General features: G+C 34.9%; 1 protein-coding gene across 1 annotated transcript in view; it reads left to right on the forward strand.

Moving 5' to 3' along the window:
* Positions 1–18,628, forward strand: part of LOC145259692 (large ribosomal subunit protein uL3m-like) — a 53,307-nt gene that overhangs the window by 4,676 nt on the left and 30,003 nt on the right. Inside the window, exons 2-4 of the mRNA XM_080117362.1 lie at positions 5,142–5,366; positions 12,110–12,200; positions 14,199–14,327. Coding sequence (XP_079973488.1) covers positions 5,142–5,366; positions 12,110–12,200; positions 14,199–14,327 — 445 coding nt within the window. The remainder of the gene's footprint in view (positions 1–5,141; positions 5,367–12,109; positions 12,201–14,198; positions 14,328–18,628) is intronic.

Here is an 18,628-nt window from a genome sequence, read left to right on the forward strand (position 1 = left end):
AATGCGACTGTTTCACTCGCAATGTAGAACCCTGTTTGATGTATAGGGTATTTGGACCTGTAGCACACTTTCAATTTGGTTTTTAGTCAGTAAAAATTGCTTTTAAGGAGATCAAAATTGAAAACAAGACAGTTGACCTTTGCAGGGTAACTTGAATAAACATTATTCCTGCTGTTACTTTTGCGCATGGGCAAAATTAAACATTCATTGCTCAAAATCGTTTAATTTTTAACCTTTTATATCCATCTGTTGGTAGCTAAGACAGTAATGACGCTGGAGAGATAAATAAGGACTAAGGTTGGAGCGCTAAACGTTTTGGTTTCTATTATAGCAGATGGTACCGAAGACATGTTTTTTTGTTTTTTTTAAAATAATTTTTGAAATCATTACTATATATTGAATAATAATCAATAAAGAATTGTTTCTATAAATAAGAACTCTGCATGAATTATAATGTTTATGTGTACATCAGAAGGCGTACTAATGTGTATATATATATATATATATATATATATATATATATATATATATATATATATATATATAGTGGAGATGGTAATTAATAAAAACTAAAGAGAGTGCTCAATACTGCTGTAGAGCAAATATGCATTTTATTTTTTATTACCGTATCTTTCTGTTAAGTTACATTATTGTTTCAGCTACTCGGCCGTTTTTTTGGCCGTCTGTAGCTTCCTCAGACTTTTACAGAAATGTTCATTTTGGGATGAAAGAGTGAATGAGGTCGGGGGGGGTGCGAGGGGGGGGAGAAAGAGAGGAAGGGAACAAAGGGGGAAGGTGGGGGGCGCTTAATGTTTTAGTTTTGGGGTTTAAGGAACTTGTGGGGGAGGATCTGGGAAGTTCATTTCTAGTGTGGCTGAGGGCATAGGGATACATGAGGGGAAGGGGAATATGTGGGGTAGGAGGAGGAGGGGGTTACTTTAAAATTCGAGTCTTAATGTTAAAGTTTTTAGGTCTTGTTGGTGAGTTGATTTCTTGGTAAGTATGTCTTGACCTGTTGGATGTTAGCTTATGTTTGGAGGCGGGGGGGGGGGGCGGCTATGATTCGGTTTATTTATTTTTAGTTTTTATTTTGTTGTTAATTGTTTGGAGAGGGTTTCAGGCAGAGTCGCCTAATGGTATAATTCTTTTTTCTGATATTTCTGGATATCTTTTCCATTTGCCCAGCGATCTTTTTGATTTAAAAAAAAAAGAAAAAAAAATTTATAAATTCACCAAGCCTAAAAGAAAAAGAAAAAAGCGATAACAACAATTGCTCCTGATGATAATCGGACACATCGATAGAGAGCGCTTGAGAAGAATATGGCTGAACAACAACTTTTGGGTGCCATTTTGTACAACATGCCGACTGAAATTAAAAAGACCACTCAGCAAATGGAAAAGATATCCAGAAAGATCAGAAAAAAGAATAACTGTTATGTTCAATCAGACATACTTGCATAATGACTTGCTGCCAAAATATACAAATATATAAAGTGACCTTGTCTGTATGTGGAATCGTCTCTAACAAACTACTCCATCAATTTTTGAAACTTGATATATAGGGGATTTGGATCTGTGGAACAAATTCGATTTGGTTTTTAGACCATACAAATAGCTGCTAAGGTGTCAAAATTGAAAAATTGGAACTTAGCAGACGTAAATTGACTTGTGGTGCTCCTCCTCTACGCATGCACAGATATACATATATATATTAAACTCGGTTAATTTTTAAAGTTGTGATATCCATCTGTTGTTAGCTCAGATGATAATCAATAATCGTGTAGAGCTAAATGTTTTTGTTTCGATTCTAGCCGATGGCACCCAAGTCTTTTTTTTTTTTTTTTTTTTTTTTTTAAGCTTTTGAAACCTTTACTATATATTGGGTACAATATAATAATAAAGTATTTGTTCTGTAATAAAAATATGAAATCTACATAAATTAAAATATCATATTTAAGCATATTTTATGGTCGGGCAATACCGAGTAGTATGCTAGTGTTATATAATATTTTGTTAAATAATTAAAATAATTTTTTTTTCTGCGACTTTTATTGTTAAAACAACTTATAGAAAAAGATAGTATTTTTTTCTCTTCATTTTGTTGATGGTATTAACCCGAGGCATTTGCCCCTCATGGAGAGAGAAAGATATGTCAGGTGTTATGTTTCTGAATTTTGGAGATGAGGATTGGTTATTCATATTATTTTGAATCTTTGAACTACTGCTCTCATCTTTAGTGTCATTTTCACAATGTTTCGGTCAATGTAACCTCCGACCTTCTTCAGTTCAAGGAAAACCTTAGAGGCTGTCGTTATGAGACAATTGAGGAGATGTAAGAGGTTATGGCGAGAGTCATTGATACGCTCATACAAGAGGACATCCATGGGGCCTTCTAGTAGTTGTTGGAATGGTACAAGTGCATTGCAGCCAGAGGAGATTACTTCGAAGAGGGACTAGAGTTTCATATGTGTAGTATCAATAAAAGTGCCCATAAGAAAAAAAGTCTGGAAACTTATTGAAGGCACCTCGTACGTCCTCATTTACGATCAAGTAGAGCTAACCTCTTTTCTGTTTCAGGCAGAGTCGCCTAATGGTATAGCTTGGGTAGAATTTGGATTATTTAAGGGGATGGCTCAACAATAACTTGTTTATATTGAACTTGAAGGCTACCATATTGTAATCTGGTCAGGAAGCAGACCAGTGGAACAATGTTCCATAGGTGAGCAGTTCTATTACCATAAACTTTGTTCATGGAATCTGCGTTTAGATTTAGATAGAGAGTGAGATAAATTGTTGGTAGTGGTTGTAGCTAGTTGAGTTTTTTTCTGAAAGTTTGGCCAGGGGGAGGGGACCATAGATTGGACCTCAGACAAACACTTGCCATGAAAATAATGATAGAGCAGGTTATATACATATATACATCAACTTTGTCCAGCTTTTCTAAGAAGAGATGACAAAAGCTTTGCTGTTTGTGTATATGGAAGACACCCACAAGAAACACCCGTCAAGGAGAAAACGTAGATTTCATGAACAAAGCTCCTTTCTTAGAACTGCACGCCTATGGAATTGTCTTCCGTTTTCCTACTTTCCAGATGACTACAATATGGTTGTCTTCAAGTCTAACGTAAACAAGTTTTTGATGAGTCGTTCCATATAAGTTAACAAATTTACCGAATTTCCATTACTAACGATTACTTTATTGTCCAATTGACTACTGTACACTCTTTAACCCTTATCCTCGAGTGGCCTCTTGGCCTTGATAAGTGGTGATGCCTTTGTAAAAAACACACACACAGGAACACAAACGAGACGTTATCATTTAAAGGGAGCAAGAGACATGATTTTATTTTTAGTTATCTCTGTATCGGCCTGGCACACGGATAACTCGTATGCACCATTTGACAAATGCTATAGCAGTAGGCAACATCGGTGTAATCACTTAATTTAGTCAAACATGTTTTTTTTGTCTTTTTGGAACAATCATATAACTAGAGCTCCTGTTGAATCTTGGTTAATTAATTAGTTAAATAATAACCTGTTGATAATTAATTATGAATTAAATAAAAAAAAAAACATACCTTGATTGCTTCAAATAAAATTCATATTGGAAGTCATATCGATGGTTGACAAAAGATAAATCAATTAACACGTAACATGTTTTTAGTTTTAACACAGATACGGAGAGACTGTCTGCCTTTATCTACATGATCAAACAAAGAGAGTGAGTGCACGTAAACACTCGTTTTTATATACAAAGAAAAGATAACTTCAAGTTACTCAACAGCTTAAATAAGATGTCAACTAAACCCAGACAAGGGGAGGCAATTCCCTACATTGTTCAAGGGACACAATTATTGTAATCTTCATAGTATTGAAAACCTGACTAATATTGACAAATTTTCAATATTGAATCCCTTCAGAATTGTTGGAAATAGATGGAGTCACCAACCCAATAGATTCTGCATTGTGAACTAAACTTTAACCATTGATGAAATGTTGCATGCCTGTTTGACAAGTGTTTTAATAGAGAGTGCTCTGACAAGCTCTAAGCTCTTGCACCCTTTCGACATGTATACCCCCGACATGCAACAAAATCCTGCCCCTACACTGTAGAGATCCTTAAATACCAGGAAGCTTTCTACTCAAATAGTTTCTTCCCATAAAACTGATAGATTTTGGAATTTCCTTCCTGCTACCTGACTGTACTGACATGCAGAAGTTCAAGTGTAATGTGAATCGACATCTTGCTGCTCAACTCTCTACATAGTATCTCTGCAAATTTTGTTCCCTTACATTCAAGTGGCACTGTACCTTGTTTGGAGTGAAAACGCAGTAAGAAAAAACAAAAAAAAAAAATGAGAATTTGTTGCTCATTTGAAATTAATTGATGGTCATTTGATAGTCATTTAATAATTAATTGGTGATTGATTGATGATCATTTGATATTTAATTGATTTTTGATGATTAATAGTCATTTGATGATTGGTTGATGGTCATTCGATAATTGATGGTCATTTTATGATTAATTGATGTCATATTATAATTAATTTATGATTGTTTGATAATTGATTGATGTCATTTTTTTTTTTTTTTACACAGGCATCACCACATTATCAAGGCCAAGAGGCCACTCAAGGATAAGGGTTATTTGATAATAAATTAATGTTCATTTGATAATTTATTATTAATCATCATTTGATAATTTATGGCCATTTGATAATTGATTTATGGTCGTTTGATAATTAATTGATGGCCATTTGATGATAAATTCATTGTTATTTTAAAATTGATAGTTATTTGTTAATTAATTATTATTTGATGATTAATTGATGTCCTTTTATAATCGATTTATGATCGTTTGATAATTGATTTATGATCGTTTAATAATTTATCATTTCATAATGGATGGCTATTTTATAATTGATTGATGGCCATTTGAGTATTAATTGGTCATTTGATAATTAGTTGATGCTATTTTAATTAATTTATGACCATTTGATAATTTATGGCCATTTTATAATTATTTATGGTTATTTGATAATTGATTGGTGTCATTTGATAATTAATTGATGGTCTTTAAAAAATTAATTAATGGTCATTTAAAAATAAATGTGTATTCAATAAATACTTTTTTTTTTCAGATGCAGTGCATCTCTTTTATATCAGCAACGGCGCCACAAAAGGAAACGGTCAAACAGGACGCCAAGTTGGCAAGTGAAACAAATGGAATCCCAGAAAGAAATGGGCATAACGCAAGAAAATGAAGATTTTTTAGAGAAAACACTCTACCGTCAGTACGAAAATGTCTTGAAAAGTCCTTTGAAGGAAGAACCTTGGAAACGTGGTGAATGGACACTTGAACCAAAGTGAGAAAAAACACTTTTTTTTTTTTTCAGCACAAATCATTTTAGTATGTTGAAATGGATGAATATATTTAAATTCTCTTCAATTTTAACTTGTGATAACTTATTCCTTTTAGGAGGTTATTTTGATAAACATGGTTATTCGCAGTAAACCCTTCAAACAGGTCATCCAATTCATTTCATTTAGGACATAAACTGACTTTCACCAGTGATCATGACACAACATTAAAACATAATCTAGCTGGGTTGAATGGTTTTCCAAAAACATAGCGCCATTCTAAAATTAAAAAATTTGCCGATAACTGTTAAAGTAAAAGTTTATTTAATTTATGTCATCCCAGTAGTTTTATGTGGCCTTGATTGTATCACCTGGACTAAACAAGTAACCAATTGTATTAAGCTGTTTCAAAATCATGTTATGCGTTTCATTACAGGACATCGTTTGATCGAAAAAGAAATTAAATAAAATAATTTTAAAATATCCACCCTTCATCAAACTACTTCCATATCCCCTCTATTTGATAAAATCAAAAGTAAGACCCTTAAAATTTTTGGCCATGTCAAACAATCAACCACTGGCCTGTCAAAGTTATGCTTTGAGGATATGTTAGAAGGCAAAAGAGGCAGCAGAAAGTCAAAGAGAAGATGGAGAAAAAATAATGCAAAGGAGATAGGATTAGAAGTAAACCCAAAAAAAACAGAATGTATGTCTACAGCTAAATCACAGTTTAACCTAAACATGACTATTCACAATAAACCCATCAAACAGGTCACTCAATTCATTTTATATAGGGCATAAACTAACTTTCTCCAGTGATCATGAGACTACATTGAAACACAGAATCTGGTTAGGTTGGGCGGCTTTCCAAAAATACAGCACCATTCTAAAGTCAAAAAGTTTGCCAATAACTGTTAAAGTAAAAGTTTATTTAATTCATGTCGTCCCAGTAGTTTCATATGATCTTGATTGTATCACCTGGACTAAACAACTAACCAATCGCATTAAGGTGTTTCAAAATCATGTTATGCGTTTCATTATGAGACATTGTCTGATCAGAAAAAAAAACAAAATATCCAACTTCCATCAAACTACTTCCCTACCCCTCTCTATTTGATAAAATCAAAAGTAAAACCCTTCAACTATTTTGCCCTGTCAAACGATAAACCACTGGCCTGTCAATTATGAAAAATAAGTCACGTGGGTTCACGGTCTCCTCCATCCTCCATAGCTTTGAACCGCTAAGGGGCATAGGCTATCTACAACTTTGTAAATGCTTTTGTAGCGACTGAGTTCTTTTTACGGAGTGAGGGTGCTGGCCCCACGCCCAACCTTCCCAGAACGTACGTACAGCGCCTAGCCTTCCCAAATGGTCACTCATCTGGTACTGGCCAGGCTCAATGTTGCTTAACTTTGGTGATCTGGCAAGAACCGGTGTGACAATATGATTGTGCTGTACGGGTTCACGATCTGCACTAAGCAAAAGATGCGACTTGTGATGATTTTGATAAAATTTAGATGTAAAGAAAATTTGATGTTTTCTTTTTATAAATATACAATTCTTCGTTCTGTGTCGATTACAGTTTGTTCTTTCACTTGGGTTACTATTTTCAATGATTGGACATTTTTTAGTGTTAATGCTTTTCAACTCAATATGCACAATATTCTGTGCCTTTGTGCATATAAAAGCAGTTTAATCTATCTATCTATCTATCTATCTATCTATCTATATATATATATATATATATATATATATATATAATAAATTCCACAGCCAAACAATGTCGCAGCCCACAAGAGCCATGACAGTCAAAGAACCGAAAGTCCAAGACTCGAGTTTCGACACTAACTGATGAGCCCAAATGAGGGCGAAACTCGAGTCTTGGACTTCCGGTTCTTTGACTGTCATGGCTCTTGTGGGCTGCGACGTTGATTGGCTGTGGAATTTATTATATACAATCTCTCACATTCTGAAAATCATATATATATATATATATATATATATATATATATATATATATTTAAAAGAGTGTAGCCATTAACAATTGTGTTTTTTTTAAAAGGTTTTCATCATATTTTTATTTTAAAATATTTTTATAACGCGTTTCGAGCTTAGGGTGTGCTCTCTTCAGATGTTTTCGTAAAAAGTTTTTCTTTAAAATGGGAGTTTGTAGAGTTATTTTTACCTCCGCTAAACTAAATACTAAATATAAAAAATAAAAAAATAAAAATAATTAACCAATATGTGCCTGACATGTTAGTAGTGGATGTGTGTAAGTACGTGTGTGACTGTGTAGGTGGGTATGTATATATGTATGCTCCTACATATATTTCTATGTATGTGCGTGTGTGTATGTGTGTGTGCCTGCGTGCGTGTGCATGTATACATGTACATGTATGTATATGTACGCGTGTGTGATTGTGTGTGAGTGTGTGCTATACATGGGGAAAGAAAGTCTTTAAAAAGAACCCTAAAAAAACCATAAAAACCTTCACCAAATGGACCAAAAGCCCCTCTTTGAATCTAACTTTGACCGGACACTTTGAACACTTACAGTTGGAGACAGAATGTCTGAGACCACACATCACTCTGAAAAACACATTTAGTATCAGCGGAGGTAAAAATAACTCTACAAACTCCCATTATAATGAAAAACTTTTTACGAAAACATCTGAAGAGAGCACACCCTAAGCTCGAAACGCGTTATAAAAATATTTTAAAATAAAAATATGATGAAAACCTTTTAAAAAAAACCACAATTGTTGATGGCTACACTCTTTTAAATATGCATTTTTTTCTCTCGTTGGAACTACACAACCATCACTTTAAATATATATATATATATATATATATATATATATATATATATATATATATATAGTAATTTATAGAATATATATGGCGATTAAGCTTAATCGCCATATATATTTTATAAATTACTAACTAGCTCTACCTATGTATTGAGCACTTTTGAAGTAAATACTTAAAGTTTACGCATAAATCTATACTTTCGTATATTAATTTTATGTGAGTAAATGAAGTAGTTATCTATATATCTATAAAAGTGAACGTGTCTGTCTGTCTGTCTGTGTACATTTCCCTACGCAATAACTGTCAATTTTTAGTCTATAGACTCGAAATTTGAAATACCGGGTACTGAGATTTGGGAAAATCGATGTGACGGGTGTCAGCCAGAAATTTGGCTGTTAAGGGGTCAAATTTCAACGATTTGACCTTTAAGAACTCTACCAAACTCCTCCGACAATTTTGGGTCTAGACACTTGAAATTTTAGATTTAGGTTCCTTGAACATGGATCTAACTTAATAAAGTGATTTGAGCCTGAAACAATAAATTTTAAGGGGTCATAATAGGGGTCAAAGTTTTAAAAAATTAACCATTTTTTTTGTTTTTTTGCTTTTTTTGCACAGCATACACCTCCAAACACCCGAGCAACGCCGGGCACCCCTGCTAGTATATATATATATATATATATATATATATATATATATATATATATATATATATGCGTCGTTTGGGGGGGGGGCACTGTTTCTTAGAACTTTTTATCTATTCCCTAGGTTGTAATATTTCCGATTCACAAAACAAGGTCGTGTGTATCTTTTAATTTGGGCGACTTTTACATACTATTTTCACGATGTTTCTTGGTCTCTGTGTGTTTCTTTGGCTTTTCCGTATAAAAAAGCGAAACTAAACCCGTAGCAAACAAGCTCCCTTGCACTCGTAGGTCCAGGAAAGCAATGAGGTTTGATCAATGCGGGAGGGGAAAACCCCTTATATCAGACAATTGCTATTCATTTGGACACTTCCCTTTTTATGGGGAGCTGGTTTTCCCCAACATCTTGGGAAAACTGGCTTGCAGCCAAAGTTAAGTCACGTGATGTTTGAACTCATTAAAATCACGCACATGTCACTTAACTTTTTAATCGTTAAATTAAAATGCTTTTCACTTCCTGTCCCATCGTGGCCGAGCGGTAAGATGTCAGGTTTTTCACACTTTTTTTCCACCATCGCCTCAAGGCCTACCTGCCCCCGAAAACTTTTTTCTTTTATACCGACAAACACCCAGGCAACGCCGGGCACCCACGCTAGTCTAATATATAAAAGGCAAAATGTGTGTGTTTGTATGTCTGCCAGAAACTTCCGACAGATGCGTCGGATGATGACGAGACCAGTATCGTTTTAAACTTCGGTCTTTCAGATGACAAATATCGAAAAATTGGCCCAAAACATTAATTCCTTTACCCTCAACTGGACAGTTTTCTACAAGGAGGGGTCGCTTTTTTTTCGTTGATATTTTCGCAAGTCATCGTCTCTGCTGGATTGACTAGCCTTAATTCCAACGCTCGCGACTTCCGGTTTCGCCATGGACGCATTGGCTAAGACGTTAACCTTCTTTTTCTCCTTCGTGTTATGGGTTCGAGCCTGCCTGCCTACTACCATTTTTTTTTTTTTTTTTTTAACACCTCTCTCCACCCGGACTGTTGTTTTGATACCCTCCCCCCCCCTTACTACCATTGTTTTGTTTTTTTTTAACATCTCTTGGGTGCCTACTAGACCACCTCGACACACCCAGGCAATGTCAGGTACTCCCGCTAGTTTATTATATAAAGGACAGTTGTCTGTATGTATGTGTGTTTGTATGTCCAGCTAAAAGTAAAGAACTACATAACAAACACCCACAAAGTTGGTATATTCTAGATCAGCATTGTATTGGATAAATAATGTCTAAAATCAAAAAAAAAAAATCGTTATGGGGGTGGGGGGAGTAGCCATTTTATGTACTCTTGTAATCTGGAAAGAAAATGGTAACTTATTCCTCAAGGTACATCTATATATATAAAAGGCAAAATGTGTGTTTGTGTGTGCATTTTTTCTGTATGTCCAGCAAAGGCTTTTTTAGAGCGAGTTCTCCAGGGAGTTACTATGTCTTAGAACTTTTTATATACTCCTTAAATTATAATATCTACGATTTACGAAATGACGTCGTAAATATCTTTTATTTCAGTGACTTTTATCTTACAAAATTTGCGTTGTGAATTCGTTCGGCACGCCCTATCCTACCTTGATAGAGTTCAAAACTGGCTTCGAAACCTAGTAGGTGATACATTTTTCTCTTCCCTGCAACTTTCTTCTCACAGAAGAGATGCTGCAAGCCCGTCTTTGCTCTATCGTTATTTTCATTAGCTCCAATCTATGCTCCCCCCCCTTACCAACCTAGACTTTCACAAAAAAATACTTAACTAACTACAACTACTATCAACAATTTCCCCCCACTGTCTATCTGTGCCTAAATCTAAACACAGTTTCCATGAACAAACTTCTTTCCTTTTGTTCTACTGGCCTGCTTCTTAGCCAATTACAATATCGTAATCTTCAAGTCCAACGTAAACAAGTTCTTGTTGGACCGTCCTCTTAAATAATCAAATTCTTCCCAACTTACACCATTAGTGATTACTAAACTACCATCTTACATTCATAAACCATTATCCTCGAATGGCCTTTGGGCCTTGATAAGTGGTGACTCGCTTGTTCAAAAAAAGTTTTTAAAAAAAGAACACTTTCATTGTATTCCCTGACACTTGTAGCACTCTAAATAACAAAACAGACAAAGAAGCCGTCTGGAAATGAATGTGAAACGTTGTGTCGCATTCAGCAATGAACTCAATGTTTTTGTATTGTTAGAAAAATTTATCCTCCATGCAACGTAATTGTCTGAACTGTATACTTTCAACAAAAGAAAATATTTTTTAATCAAACCTATTTGTTGTTAAGTTTCTGAATTTTTGAGAATTTGTATTATTTTGATTATTCGGACTACTGTTCTCATCTGAAGTGTCATTCACACAATGTTTTGGTCGATATAACTTTCAACCATCTTCAAATGTATCTTGTCGAACTCAGGAATGTTTTTGTCAAACTCGGTAATCTGCATAGAATTTTGAACGGGACCCTTTATTTAATCCACCGGGGGTAGTATGCTCTCGTTCTATTGGCCATAACTGGGTAGAAGTCCTTAGTAATTTGCAATCATATTTTTAGTGTCCCCCCCCCCCAAACACACACACACACATACACACCAAAATGTAACGTAAACCAGCATCTTGTTAATCTTTCCTAGGCATGGTCCCAAATAGTAGCCTCTTACGTCCAAGCGATGATATGCCTTGTTTTAGTAAACGCGAGCAAAAAAGCGAAAAATATTCATAGAATGAAATCTGTAAACAATTCTTGTAAATTATCGATCCTTTTTTTTTTTTTCTATTTATAATTTTGAATGGAAAATTATGAGCATCAATCGTCTGCATTATAAAGAAAACCAGAAAATATTCTTACTGTATTATAATCACCAAGTTCACCTTGTAAATTTTGGATTTCAGCAGCCAATGCTTCTGCTCTGAAAGAAACAAAAACCTTTTAGATTTAAGAACCTAATTGCAAGTTATTTTAATTGCACTGAAAATAGTTTGGGAAAAAAAAAAAATCAATAGCGCATACATTGTTATAAAAACATTTGATTCCAAATCATTTTGTTTTTAGACAAATGTTTCATCACCTTTGCCAAAAGTTTGATGAGATACACCTAGTGGAGATCAGAAGTTACATTGACCGAAACATTGTATGAAAATCACTCAAAAGGAGAACAATAGTTCAAAGAATTCAAATAATACGAAACCTATTTGTTTTTAGAATTAAATTTTAATCTGACTCGTATTTCTTTTTTGTAGGACTCTTCGAACGGGAGTTTTGGCTTTAAAACTTGGTTTCCTTCCTCAGTGGACAAAAAATGGGACAAAAATTTTCACTACTCTTTTGCAGGTAATTGTGTTAATAAATAATTCTGGTGTTCGTGCAGAATTTTGCCGATATTATAAAAATAAAACTGAAGAAAAATATGTATCATCTACGTACACTTGATGAAACAAAAATACCATGTTCCAAAAATCGCGTAAATTGATCAAACAGTCTTATTTTTAAAAAAGAAAATCAAATTTTATGAGTATGCGATAAGTGACTGTCGCACCCTCCATTTTGAAAAATTTCTACCAAAAAACAAAGGGAGATAACACATCAATACTTCAGACTTATTAGATTTCTATCGTAATGACTACGAATTCTCATTAATTGCTTAAAAATAATTTTCTTATTTAAAAATAAAACTACTTGATCAATTTACATGATTTTTGGAGTATGATATTTTCATTTTGTTACAGGTATGCACATTATATAGATTTTCCTTTATTTTTGTTTTTTAATATGGGAGAATTTTGGACAAGAATTATAATTCTTTTACATGTTTGCAGTTTTCATGATTTAGTAGTTCATATAATTTTGTTTTTTCGCATATAAGTAATGCAAGCAATTAGTTTAATATTAAGCGTTACATCTATCTGAAACTACATTCTTTTCCATTACAAAACTCAATTATGTTCTGCAAAATCGTATTTTCTTTATAAAACAAACATCATGAATAAATATTTGAAGATATAAAGAACTTGAAGCATAAAAACTTTTACCAAAATGACTGAATTTGGCATTAAATAACCCGAAAATGGTTGATAACAAATCAAACAAAACCAAAAATTTCTGAAAATCAAATATTTGTCAATAGCTCTCCAATAGTGCATATCAACTATGCCATAAAGTGACACCTAGTGTTAGAATCTCATGATTTGAACTAAAAATGTTTTAACGGCCCTGTTACTTCTGACTCCCATCCATAGCCTTGAGCCCCACAACTTTGTAGATGCTTTTGTAGCGAGGAGTTCTTTTTTTTTTTTTTTTTTTTTTTTCGAGGTGAGGGTACTGGCCCCACGCCCAACCTTCCCAGATGGTACATACAGCAACAAGCCTTCCCAAATGGTCACCCATCTGGCACTGGCCAGGCTCAACGTTGTTTAACTTTGGTGATCTGGTGTGTCAATGTGATTGTGCCGTATACACTTTTGACTTGCCCTGTATATTTGAATTTATCCGTGATATTTTGCACGGGTTCCGCTAATGTATGCATTTGTGACTTCTGATTGAAACACGCATGCATATTTTCGTAAGTGCAAATCTGCACCTGCGTGCATTTATAAAACTGTTTTGAAACATTGGTGCCTGTAAATGCAATAGGAACATTGCCAAGGCTGCTGCAAATAAGGTGGCCTCCCTCTACCGTGCTAGAAAATTATTCACCTGAAAGAGTATCCTATTTCTTTAAAAATCCACAATTGGCCCATGCATGGAGTGTTGTTGCTACATTCAGTGCTGATTCATCTATCACTGGTCTCTCCCTCTTAGACAGGGTCAAAAAAGAGTCTCCAATCTAACAGGTCCCACACTATAAACCATGCTCCAACCTCTGTCCCATCACTGCAATGTCGCATCCCTGTGCCTGTTTTACAAGTACTTTAATGGAATGTGCTCTGATAAACTCATGCTTCCTTGATGTACATATTCCTGACAAACAGCAAAATCCCATCCCTTCACTGTTGAGGTATCTAGATTCTGGAAAGCCTTCTACCTTAATAGTTTCTTCCCTCGGACTGCTAGACTTTGAAATTCCCTCCTGTTTCCTGTTTCCATAATTTGTATTAACCTGCAGAAGTTTAAATGTAATGTGAACAGTTATTTCGTTGCTCAACTCCCCACATAGTTTCATCTTAGACACGATCCCAAATAATAGCCTCTTATATTCTAAGCAGGAGTACGCTGTGTTTTGGAGTAAAAAAAAATTTTTTTTAAAATTTATCTTCCAAAAAAATGAATAGAGCACTCTCTGGCAGTTTATAATGTTAATACAAATTGATTCTCTGCATTTTATTCGTACAGGTTCTTGACAATCATGTTATCAACTATAAAACCCCCGAAGAAGCAACCAGTCTTGTCAGTATGCCCCCTTACTATGCCAACAAATATGGTGTGGCTGTCGTTGGTGCGCTTGGCTCAGATCCTCGCCAGGTGAGTTATTTTTTCTTTTTATGAAAAATGTACTAATACTGCTCGTCCAATTAAAGTTACGGCTTCTCATCATGAGTCACATCTTCTGCTTGGTGCGGATTGCGAATCTATGTGACTTATCTTTCGCCATTCCTTTCGATCCAGGGCATGTTGGTTGATGGATGCCCAACTGTTGAGAGATGTCCAATCAAAAACATTTTCTCTCCACCTTATCCTTAGCTTTCTTCTGCCTCTTTTGCCTTCTAACATATCCTAAAAGCATAACAGTGGTTAATCGTTCACATGGCCAAAAAGTTTAAGGGTTTTACTTTTGATTTTATCAAATAGAAGTAGTTTGATGGATGGTTGATATTTTGTTTTTTGTTTTATTTGATCAGGCGATGCTGAACTGTTAGTCTATATATCTATAAAAGTGAAAGTGTCTCTGTGTGTGTGTGTCTGTCTGTTTGTCTGTGTACATTTCCCTACGCAATAACTCTGTCAATTTTCAGTCTACAGACTTGAAATTTAATATACAGGGTATTGAGATTTTGGAAAATCTTTGTAATCCATTTTCGGCCAGAAATTTGGCTGTTAAGGGGTCAAAGTTCAACGATTTGACCTTTGAGAACTCTACCAAACTCCTCTGCCAATTTTGGGTCTACACACTTGAAATTTTAGATATAGGTTCCTTGGACATGGATCTAACTTAATAACTTTGAGCCCAAAACAATAAATTTTAAGGGGTCATAATAGAGATCAAAGTTAAAAAAAAAATTTGACCTCTGCGGTCTCTACCAAATTACTCAGACAATTTCTGGTCTAAACATTTGAAATTTTACATAAAAGGTATTCAGAGATAGGGCAAGCTTTTTAATCGGTTTGGGTCGAAAATTTTTAGTTACCAATATATAAATGTATGTATGTTTGCATGTCTGCCTAAAACTTTCGACAGAAGTGACAGATTTTTACAAGATCAGTATCGTTTTGAAGTTCGACCTTTCAGACGACAAATATCGAAAAATTGGCTAAAAACATTAATATCTTCACCTTCAACTGAGCACTTTTCTACAGGGGGTGGGTCGCTTTTTTCGCCAATATTTTCGAAAGTTATCCTCTCCTTTCGATTGTCTAGCCTTAATTTAAACCTACGTCACTTCCGGTTTGGCGGTGGTCGTAACAGCAAAGACGTCACATTTTTTTCCCCGTTCTTTTCCTCCTTTGCGGTACGGGTTCAAGCCTGCCTTGCTACTACCACTTTTTTTTTTTTTTTTTTTTTTTTGCTCAACATACATCTCCAAACACCCGGGCAACGCTGGGCTGAAATGCTAGTATATATAAAAACATACATGAGTCAATCATAAAAAAAATGATGATGATTTACTTTTTTAAAAATCGTTAATGATTTTTGTTTTGTTTTAATTCCTTACAACCTTTATCTCACAGAAGAGATGTTGCGAGTTTGTCTCTGATGTATCGTTATTTTCATGGAAAGTGTTCGACTGAGCTTCAATCTATGGTCCCCCCCTCGCCAAACTTTCACAAGAAACACTCGTCTAGCTGTAAACACTATCAATAATTCCCCCCACTCTTTATCTGTGCCTAAACCTAAACGTAGATTCCATGAACAAAGCTTTTTTCTTAGAACTGCACGCCTGTGGAATTGTCTTCCGTTTTCCTGCTTTCCGGCTGACTACAATATGGTTGTCTTCAAGTCTAACGTAAATAAGTTCTTGATGAGCCGTTCCATATAAGTTATCAACTTTACCAAATTTTCATTACTAATGATTACTATAATGTCCAATTTCTACTGTACACTCTTTAACCCTTATCCTTGAGTGGCCTCTTGGCCTTGATAATGTGGTGATGCCTATGTAAAAAAAAAAAAAAAAAATTTTTTTTTTTTTTTTTTTTTGAAACGCGTCAATGCAATTGGTTAGTTGTTTAGCCCATGTTATACAATTAAGGTCATATAAAACTACTGGAAGTACATAAATTGAATAAACTTTTACTTTAACAGTTATCAACACCCTTTTTGACTTTAGAATGGTGCTGTGATTTTGGAAAGTCGTCCAACCCAGCTAGATTCTGTATTTCGATGTTGTCTCATAATCACTGGAGAAAGTCAGTTTATGCCATAAATAAATGAATTGGGTGACCCGTTTGATGGGTTTACCGTAAATAGTCATGTTTAAGTTAAACTGTATAGACAGTTGGTCAAAGGATGGGAGTAGGGGTCTTTTTAGGGGCAATTGGCAATCAGTTGCTTGTAAAAGATAAAACCTTACCTGAAAACTCCCCCCCTCCCCCCAAAAATTAAAGATGTAGTTTGCTTGAACCATTGTGCGTAGTGTGAAAGGAGTCATGTTTGAAGGCTATTACAATGCAGCTTGTGGAAAACACTATGGACATTAGTCAATATATCAAAGAATAATGACAGTATTCAAGAAATTTCAATAATTTTCAATTATAACATACTAGCAGTTCAGCCTGGCTTTGCTCGGGCGCTATGTAGTGTTCATAACTTTATGTGCATATCTATGTACATATTAAAAAGTTTGTCTCATGTCCAAGTAACCTACATCTAAAATTTCAAGTGTTTAGATCCAAAATTGGTGGAGGAGTTTGGTAGAGTCTGCAAAGGTCAACTCTTTCAACTTTGACCTCTTGGCAGCCAAATTTTTGGCCAGAAACTGATTAAAAAACTTGTTGCATGTCTGAATACCCTTTCAAATGTTTAGACCCAAAATTGGCTGAATAGTTTGCTAGAGGTTAGATTCTCCCTAAGTCTGAAAAAAGAAAATTGTTTAGATTTTACAAAGATTTTTTAGTGTAAAAAAAAACAAACAAAAAAAAACTTGTCATGTCATGCCTAAATTTATCGTGCCTAAATTTGTTGTGTCTAAATATCACATGAATCAAGAATCAGGAGGAGCAGTTGTCATGCCTTTTCATGAAAAATTGTGTTGCCTCGACTGAAACTAGCCTGGGTGCCTGACGTTGCTTAGGTGCTTGGAGGTATGTGTTGAGCCAATAAAAACAAAAAAGTGGTAGTAAGTAAGCAGGCAGGCTCGAACCTGTATCTCGAAAGAGGAAAAGAATGTGAAAAAAAAAAATGTTACGTCTTTGCCATTACATCCATCACCAAACCGGAAGTGGCGAAGATTTAAATTAAGGCTAGTCAATCAAAAAGTGGGGATGACTTTCAAAAATATCAGTGAAAAAAGTGACCCCCTCCCTGTAGAAAAGTGGCCAGGTGAGAGTGAAGGGATTAATGTTTAGATATTTGTCATCCGAAAGGTCGAGCTACAAAACAATACTGATCTTGTGAAAATCCGTCGCCTCTGCCGAAAGTTTTAGACATGCATACATACACACATACATACATATACATACATACATACACACACACATACATACATGATGATTGCAACGTCTTGTCAGACGAGTGCCACTCCCTCAGACATTTAAAATCCATGAGCCCAAATGCCTGAGGGAGTATCTATACAAATATGATGTTACAGAGTCTTAGCTTTGTACGACAGTTAAGTCTCTCTCTTGGTTCAAAATGTTGAGATCCAGCAACAAGCAAGAGCAAGATAGCCAGCAAAAAATTAAACTGCAGACCAGCTTAATGCGGGTACTGGTCTTCCGCTTTATGGTTTTTTAAATCAGAGATTTGCTTCTCCTAGAAAGGTTGCCTTCACCACGGCTTACGGGAGCCCTCTCTACCCCAATACACATATACACACACACAAATATACACACACATACATACACACACAGATACATGCACACATACATACATGCACACATACACATACATACATACACATACAGGTGAGATTGATATTTTGGATGATTTGTGGAAATTTTATTATCTTCCTTTGCCCATGTAATGTAAAATATTCCCCTGTAAAAATTCTTTTTTTTTCTTTTTTTTTTTTTTTTTTTTTTCATCTATAAGAGAGAAAAGTTATTTTTTATTCAGACATTTTTGATTTTCCATGCTTATCGGATGGATTCCTGTACAAAACATATCTAAGAACACTGCCAGGTATATAAATTACTTTTGTGTGAATTTTACAAAAGATAGGCTCAGCCATTTTGGAACCTTTGAGGAAGGAGCACACACACACACACACACACACACACACACACACACACACACACACACACACACACACACACACACACACACACACACACACACTTTTATATAACAGTAGATAGATATTAAAGTCAGGCTTGTGAATTCCTGTAATAGAAGCATTGATTGAATTTTAAAATAAAATATGTATGAGATACGTTTGAAAGCCAAA

Source organism: Euprymna scolopes, chromosome 35 (genome assembly GCF_053919585.1).
Source record: "Euprymna scolopes isolate OS-2025 chromosome 35, ASM5391958v1, whole genome shotgun sequence".
Classification (NCBI taxonomy): domain Eukaryota; kingdom Metazoa; phylum Mollusca; class Cephalopoda; order Sepiida; family Sepiolidae; genus Euprymna; species Euprymna scolopes.